The sequence below is a fragment of the Arachis ipaensis genome, chromosome B04, assembly GCF_000816755.2.
Source record: "Arachis ipaensis cultivar K30076 chromosome B04, Araip1.1, whole genome shotgun sequence".
Taxonomy (NCBI): domain Eukaryota; kingdom Viridiplantae; phylum Streptophyta; class Magnoliopsida; order Fabales; family Fabaceae; genus Arachis; species Arachis ipaensis.
In genome coordinates, this window is record NC_029788.2 from 131,569,961 (window position 1) to 131,578,414 (window position 8,454).

General features: G+C 36.3%; 1 protein-coding gene across 1 annotated transcript; it reads right to left on the minus strand.

The window, feature by feature from the left end:
* LOC107637424 (disease resistance protein RPP13) lies at positions 3,424 to 7,189 on the minus strand. The gene is made up of 3 exons (XM_021122670.1): positions 6,639 to 7,189; positions 3,581 to 6,296; positions 3,424 to 3,435 (listed from the first exon to the last, which is right to left on the minus strand). The coding sequence occupies exons 1-3, from the start codon at positions 7,187 to 7,189 to the stop codon at positions 3,424 to 3,426; spliced, it is 3,279 nt and encodes a 1,092-aa protein (XP_020978329.1).

The window sequence follows — 8,454 nt, forward strand, 5'->3', positions numbered from 1 at the left end:
CTCACATTCAGAAATTGGTATACCCGGGGCTGGTCCGGGAATTTTATGCAAACATGCGTTTGATTGGTGGGTCAATCCACTCTTATGTCAAGCGTGTTTACATAACCCTCACCCCTCAAACCATTGGTGCTGCTCTTGGGTATGAAGATGAGGGACCAAAGGTTTATATGGTTGATAAATGGGATGATCAAGTGGGAGTTACTCAACAAACTGTCATGCAACACATCTGTGCCAACCTGTCCGGGCTTGATGGATTAATCCCAACTCACAAATCCCTCGGCCCAGAGAACTCTCTGTTACACCGTATCATCACTCATATCATCACTCCTCAAAGTGGTTCTCATCATAGAGTAACAGTTTCTGACTCTATCATCCTCTTTGCTCTTATTACTTCCACTCCAATTTCATTTGCTTATATTATGACACGTCATATGTGGGAAGCAGTAAGAAGCACAAAAAAGGCTAATCTTCCTTATGGCATGTTTCTTACATGTATATTTGAATATTTTAAGGTTGATTTGTCTAATGAATCTGTTGAGAACAAAGTGTCACAGATTAAAGGAGGAGGAGTTTCGAACAAGAAAAGCAAGCAGTCTGTTGCCTCCGAACCCTCTCTAAGTGATTTGGAAAGCCACCCTGAACCCTCAAAGGTCACGGCATCCATCAGGGAGGCTCTCAGTGAATTCCGCAATATGTCCAAATTGATGCTTAAGTCAAGCAAGGCTGCCCGGAAACTGGCGTATGCAAATGAGAAAGCCTGGAGGAAGTGCTATGAAAGGGTCGGTTTCATGATTCAAACTTTTGATGATGAAATGGGAACAGGAGATTCTGAAGATGATTCTGGTTCTGAGTTCAATGTTTCTGATGATTAGCGACTATTTCTCAACTTCTATTTGATATTGGCAACAATAGGCTCAATCCTTCTTTTGTTTTTTGTAAAGGCATGACTTGATACTTCCTGCCGTATGATACTCTGAACAATTACTGCTTTGTTATAAATACTATGTATTGCTCATGTCTCTTGTTGCAGGTTTTTTTTATGCCCCTTGATGCCAAAAGGGGGAGGAAATTTAGATTCCAAAATTGAAATTGGAATAAAACAGGGGCTGGAAAAACAGGGGACAAGGGTTGAAATTTTCAAATTGAAAATTCATGACTATCCTTGTTCAAAGAATGCATTTGTTCTATTATGATCCCTGCTGTATGAACTGCATTTGGTGTTTGGTTTATTATGATGTTTGATTTATTGTGATAACTGGCTGATTGATACATTTTTGATAAACCTGCTGAATTGAAAATTTATTTTTGGCAGTTCTTTTAAACTGTGATATCTAAACATCTGCCATGTTTTGATGTGCTAATATATGTTTCAAAAATATTTTCCTTATTTTGAACGACATTGCTCTGATATCTGGACTGGAAAATATTTGGAAATTTTCTGAACAACACTGTTTTTGTGTTCTGTTGATATGTGTATGATTGAGCAGATAATCAATTTATTGATAACAAATGAGTTTTGATTATCATCACACTCTGCTCATAAATCAAGCATTCAACATTTCAAAATAAAATATGTTGAATAACATAGTTACTTGAAGCTTGATTTAAAATGTTACAGGTTAAGTGCTTCCCTTGGTAACATAAGCATACATCAAGGGGGAGCATTGTGACATTTTGAAAGGGGGAGAAATTCAAATCAAAGGGAGTATTCTTTACTCAATCTCTAATATTTTTCCCATTTCAATTTTAATAATGTTTGTCATCAAGGGGGAGATTGATGAGTTTGGAAAACTCTTGTTTAATTTTGATGATGAACAAACATTATTAAAATGTTTAATTACAAAATTATTAATTTGATCTTAATTTGCATTTGCCTAATTAATAATTTTGTTGTGTAGATTTTATATTGGGCCAAAAACAAATTTATTGTGCTAGCCCAATTTACACTCAGCCTTGGTTTTAATAACAAAAAAATGAATGTGGCTGATTTAATGTTACTTGGGCCCAAATGTTTTTGATTACTCTAAGCCCAAATGGGTTACATGCTTTCCATTTGTTTTATGCATGCTCCAAGTCTTATCAGGAAAGCAAATGTTATTAATGGGCCAAGACCAAATATTGTTGCAATCAAGCCCATATTTTATAAGAGTTTCTCATGCATGATCCGAAACCAAAGAAGGAAGAAAGCAAAATTGCTTTCAACGGATCCAAGGATTCAAACATTAGATGGATTCCAAAATTCATTTAATTACAATGTGTTGCATGGGAACTATGAGAGAGAACATGAGTGACTTTGATTTGATGGACATTATTGAAGCTACACGTTACTCAGTAAAGGGAAGTAAACATTTACTTTGCTTTATCAAACCACTTTAGTTAATGTCCATATTCTCTTTCTTCTCTCTCACAACTCTTTCTCTCTTCGGTCATTACTCAGAAAATATTGGCAGTCATGGAAGCAAAAGTAAGCTACCGAGATGAAGAGAAAGCAAGCCTAAAGACCATCACAATGATGGCAAGAAAACATACTAAAATAAAAATGAGCTGTGGCTAAGATATTCACCAAATGTGGTTAGATTTAGTGAGGTTATCTTGAGTCTTTCATGCTCAAAAATGGAAGAAGAAGATTCGGCCAGCTGGAGGAGATTCTTGAAGCATGGCTTGTCTTCGATTCTGCTCAACCACCACAGGAAGTAGCTAGAGTGGCGAAGCGATGGTTGAAGGCAGAGATTGAAGTAGATGAAGTCATCATCATCATGAAGCATCAAGGGCCAGAATTCAGAGAGTGCAAAATTAAAAGAAAAAGCCATAGATGTCTTAGAGTTCCTTTGTTCATCTATGTTGTGTTTCATGATTCTGTGGGAATCCCCTTGTAAGTTGGGTTAGCACTTTACAAGTTGTAATCTGTTTGATTATAGTGAAATTCCATCATTGTTGTGATGGAGACTGGATGTAGGCTGCACTGCACTTAGCAGCCGAACCAGGATATATCTTGGTGTAATTTTCTTCCTCTCCTACTCCACTTCTGTTTTCTACTGCACAGGAGCAAAAACCAAAAATGTCTCGTGCAAAGTGACGAGACAAAATGAAAATGTCTCGTGGCTAGGGACGAGCTAAAAACAGAAAAGTCTCCTCTGAATCCAGCAAGTATTAACAAGCAAAAAAAAGGGGCTAAGATTCAACCCCCTTTTCTTAGCCACTGAAACCATCACATGTCATATTTATTTATAACATGAAAGAAAATATGTCATGTTCAGTGTAATAGAAAATCATAAGAACGAAAGGGTCTCGTTCAAAATAAAAACAACTGACCATTTTATTCAGAGAAACAAAGAGAGAGAGAAAAGGAAAACAATGCAATATTAGAGGATCACACTCCATTAGGATACAGTGAGACTGCAGGACCACCTGTAATGATATGAATTATGGAGAGTTCTGCACAAATTGATAATACATGCATACATGTTAGAATGATTCATCTTAGCAAAAGCATAGAAAAGAATTAACTTGCATGAAAAGGAAATTAAATAGCATAAATCATATGCATGTGCCTATGAGTTTCAGTAAAAGAAATATATACCTCCTTTTGGGAGGAAGCAGTGACATTGATATCAAATGTCTCACACAAATCAATCACGTCGTTTAAAAATTCCAAGTTACTACCCAAGGAACGCATTCGTTGAGTGACCTCCTTCAAGTCAGGGCAGTAACAGAAGACCGCACGTCGAAGATGAGGCATCGCACCTTGTCCTGATTTAAGATATGCGACACTTCTCACCTGTCTCATGATGAACACCTCAAGACACGGAAAGCTCCCAGCACTACCAATATCAAGAGTTTCTTCGGCACAACTTCCCCAAGTCAATTTTAGAATTTGAAGCTTGGGCATTAGTCCCAAGGTATTCATGTCCTTGGATTTCAAATTCGTAAAAACTGACAAGGAAATCTTGGTAAGACTTGACGGAAGTGCATTATCTAATGAAACTCCACTAAAGTGAACAAACTTAAGTGTCAGCTCACGTAGCTTGCTTAGGCCACGCAGGCTCTTTATGTTTTTCTCTGCTGAACTGTCTCGGTATCTTTTACTGAAAATTAAAGCCAGCTTTCTCAAGTTGGGAAAGTAGCCACCGTGGACAAAGGACCATAGATGTGAATCGGCAGTCACACAAGGGAGAGTTTGAAGATCCTGCATTTTATCTTCAACTCCTAATAAATTCAGCTGACATTGACTGTACAGATGTCTCAGTTTCTTTAAGCCCCCAATGCTTAGGTCAATCGCCCAACCGTCGTGCAGTATATGTAATGTTTCTAAGCTTGGAAAGTTATGCAACCCATCTGAGTCAGAAAAGTCCATTCTCAAGTACTTGAGGTCGGATGTCAAACTCAAACTCTCCAAATACTCAACACTTCTTGAACTATTACTTACCCATTGAGAAAAATACAGCACCTTAACACGGCGGTTTTCTGAAATATGTTGGGCCCACCCCTCTGCATCTCCATAAAAGAATAGTGAAAGAGTTGGTGATTCATTACATGTCTCTACTGAACAGGCATAGTAGGATCCTACGTTTCTGGGAAAGGACAATAATCTACAATCATTGTCGTTGTTATCTGGTTTGTTATTCAGTGATATGCACAGTTTCCGGAAGAGATCGTGGATCCGACATGTTTTCACGCCTTCCCCATCACTCTTCCTACTCACCACCTGTACCAAGTTACGATCCACTAACATCTTCAAGCGTTCCTCACCAAGGTCTTCAGGCTGTGATGCATTTGAAGTTCCATCTTCTATTACTTTTGTCAAGCCTTCTGCATTCCATAGTTCAATTAACTCCCTTGCTGCAATCTTGCAATCTTCCGGAAACACCCCAAGATATAGAAAGCATCGCTTCAATTTTGGACGTAAATCATCATAGCTCGTCTTCAATATCTTCATCATCCTACTCATCGTCATCGGCTTCTTATAATCATCATCATCGTCATCTTCGCCATCATCATCATCATCATCATCATCATCATCCCATTTAAGAATTATATTCTTAATACTTTGCCACTCTGTATTTGATCTCTTCCTTTCTTTGACAAGCCCTGCTATGGTTTCGACAGCCAATGGCAAACCCTTGCAACTTTCGGCAATTGATTTACCAATAGGCTCTAAATAAGAAGGACACTCTTCTCCACCAAACACCTCGCTACGGAACAATTCCCAACTTTGTTCTTCATCCAAAGGGCCAAGTTGATGGTGAGGTTCCTTTGACATTGCATAGTTTGCCACCCTATCATTTCGCGTAGTCATCAATATCCTGCTCCCATTTTTCTCTTTTGGGAGAAGACACTCCAACTTGTTCCACGCCTCTTTATCCCACACATCATCCAGCACTATCAAATACTTCCCCCCTTGCCCATTCAAACATTTTTTCACCTTTTTCTTCAACTCCACTTTACTTAATATTTCATATTCAGATTTTGGTACCTTCAAAGACTTGAGAAGGTTTCTGTAAACTTCCTTTTCAATGCACTGTTTGGAAACAGTTGCCCATGCACGGCAAGGGAATACCTGCCTCACCTCATTGCTGTCATAGATCATTCGGGCAAGGGTAGTCTTTCCTGATCCACCCATGCCAACAATGGAAACAACATTCCTCCCATTTGAATCTTCTTCCTTCAGTTGATTAATAACATCGATGAATTCTTTCACAAATCCCACTACCTTCTTCTCCTTCACAATCTTTTCCTTCACCAATTCACCTTCGCGTATGCAATGTTTCTCAAGCTTAACACCATTCATCACAGCAGGACAATCCTCAAAGAGATTTCTGTTTTCTGTTGCTATGAGGATCCTACTACCACCACCAAACCAATCACTTATTCCCATTCCCACTAGCAACTCCAAATGCTCTTTACTATTTACCCCTTCCAGAACCAGAAGCATCTTTTTATACTCCAACTCCTGCATAGTCTTCACATCCATATCATCAAGAAGCTCCTTTTGGAGATTTTCCAAGTGATTGTCAGTAGTTTTCCTTAGAAATTTACTAACATCAACAAGGAAACCTGCTGCTTGGAACTTATATTTGATCTTATAGTACAGCTCAAAAGCAAATACTCTTATGTAACTTTTGCCTATTTTAGGATCTTCATAAATTCCCATCACACCAACAGTATCACAAGACTCAAGGTTCAAAAGTGATTCAACCACTTCAAATTGAGAAACAAATCTATTTATTTGTTGCCTGATCTCTAAAAGTTTTTCAGAAACTTGTTCAGCAATCTTGCCTATGACCCCTGATTTATAACTACAAATCACAACACACAATATTAATATCTTTGTACGTAATTATTATTTTAGAAAAAATTATGTCTACCAACTAATTAATAAAAAAAAAAAAAAACTTTATCATGATTCATTGTAAATTTTAGAGTGACCTAAAATTAAACACATAATTAGGTAATTCCCTTAACAATATTAGAGTGACCTAATAAAAAGAAATTAAACACTCTAAAATTAAACACATAAATTTTAGAGTGACCTAATAAAAAAAACTTAACTTGTCCCCTCCATCTTTATTAATTATTAAGATGATAAAAAATTATGAGTTCAATTAATTAGGTAAGGTAATTAATTAAAAAGAACTCACTGATCTCCCTGCTCAACAATGTGTTCTCCACTAAGATTGCAAACCGTAGACAGAGCAGACTTCCACGCTTCTGCCTTCTCTTTGCCTTCTCTTTCTTCATGTTTCTGCATGGCTTCCTTAGATTCGGTGCTAATCTGATATCTCACTTCTGCGGGCTTCACATTATAAAAAACTGGGATAATGGATCGCTTGTTCCCATTGTTTTTGGAGTACTTGACCATCTGCTTTAGTTCCATGAGGCACCATGAAGAACATACATAGTTTTTACTCATCACAACAATATGAATCCTAGATCTTTTAATGGCTTCCATCAGAGTAGGTTTAATTGCGTCACCTAATTTCAGACCCGGATCATCCCTGAATACTTGGAGTTTTTTTACATCGGCCAGGCCATGATAGAGATAATCTGTGAATAAGAACCTTGTGTCCTCGCCTCTAAAGTTCAGAAAAACATCGTACATGCCTCCTTCTGATAAGGATGACGTCGCCCACAACCACGGTGCCGGTGACGACGAAGAAGACGCCGCCCCGGCCGCTCCATCATCGGCCATGATGATGTGGTATACAACAATTGAAATCAAAGAAGCAGTGAAGCAGTGTGGATATGAATGATGAAATAGTTGGTGGATTGATTCATGAACTTGCTTGGTGACTTTGGAATATATTATTGGCTACTTGCAATACTTTGATGAATGATTGATACATATATTTGTTATAAAAAGACCTTGGTCATGACAATTGCTTTCACCAGCAATTTTATTATATTATACTGACTACTATATTATTAAACTCTTGATATTAGACTTAACCAAATCTTAACTTGTCCTTTAGCATCCCAAGTCATATTTCCTGCTATTGAATCCCGTTAGGAAACCAATGGAATATCTTTACAATGTATACAATAGCTTGTTTATTTGATCCAATATGAGTTAAAAAATAAACATCTAGAATAAAATACTACTAAATATCGGATATCTACTGAATCGAACATCGCTAAACTCCCATTATACACATTGTACAAATACTCTCCCTATATTTCCTCTTATTCTTATGATTAAAGAATAGAGAGGTGTAATAAAGGTGAAGCTATCAGCTATGGCCATGGTCCCCTCCAATTTTGTAATTTTTCTCTTTCAATTCAAGTAAATGGAATTGTGTTCTTAGTTCATTTTTTAAGTCATAATTCATCTTTTTCCTCATCCTCAAATATATATAATATTCTTCTCAACTTCAATACAATCTCAATCATATATCCAATTTTTTTTTCTACTTTTCTAATCCTTAGTTTCTCTAATTCTAGTCCTAAGACAAAGACATATATACCTAGTGATACTTTTAATGTTCCTCTTGACTAAGAAGGAGAAATTATGTTTATTTGACTAAAGTTTTAACATCCTTCAAATATCATTAGCAGTCCATTTGATTTTAAAGATCTTGGATAGTAGTCGCTATGCTTTTATTAGTTGTAATTTTTAAAATTTCACGGCATTGCTTGATTTTTTTAAAGTATTGTTAGAAAAATAATAAAAATTAGTTAACAAAAATTACACACATCTAAAAATAAAAAATATATATTTAAAATTTATTTGGTAGATAACCAAACTTTTTTTTTCGATCCAAGAATTAACTAATAAAATAGTGAAAAGCAAAGATTAAGGAATAGAAAGAGAAATTTAAAAGAAAAGAGAAATATTGTCTAATTATTATTGGTTGAAAAAAATTTTGTTCTCAATCTTTTTTTATTTAAAATCTAAAAATCACATTTAAAAGCTTCTGTTACATTAAAAGTTTATTATATATTATTGATGGTTTCAGT

Coding starts and splice junctions, on each gene's coding strand:
- LOC107637424 (XM_021122670.1), bottom strand. CDS start 7,189: ATGGCCGATGATGGAGCGGCCGGGGCGGCGTCTTCTTCGTCGTCACCG. Junction 6,297..6,638: donor ATTGTTGAGCAGGGAGATCA/GTGAGTTCTTTT, acceptor TGTGATTTGTAG/TTATAAATCAGGGGTCATAG.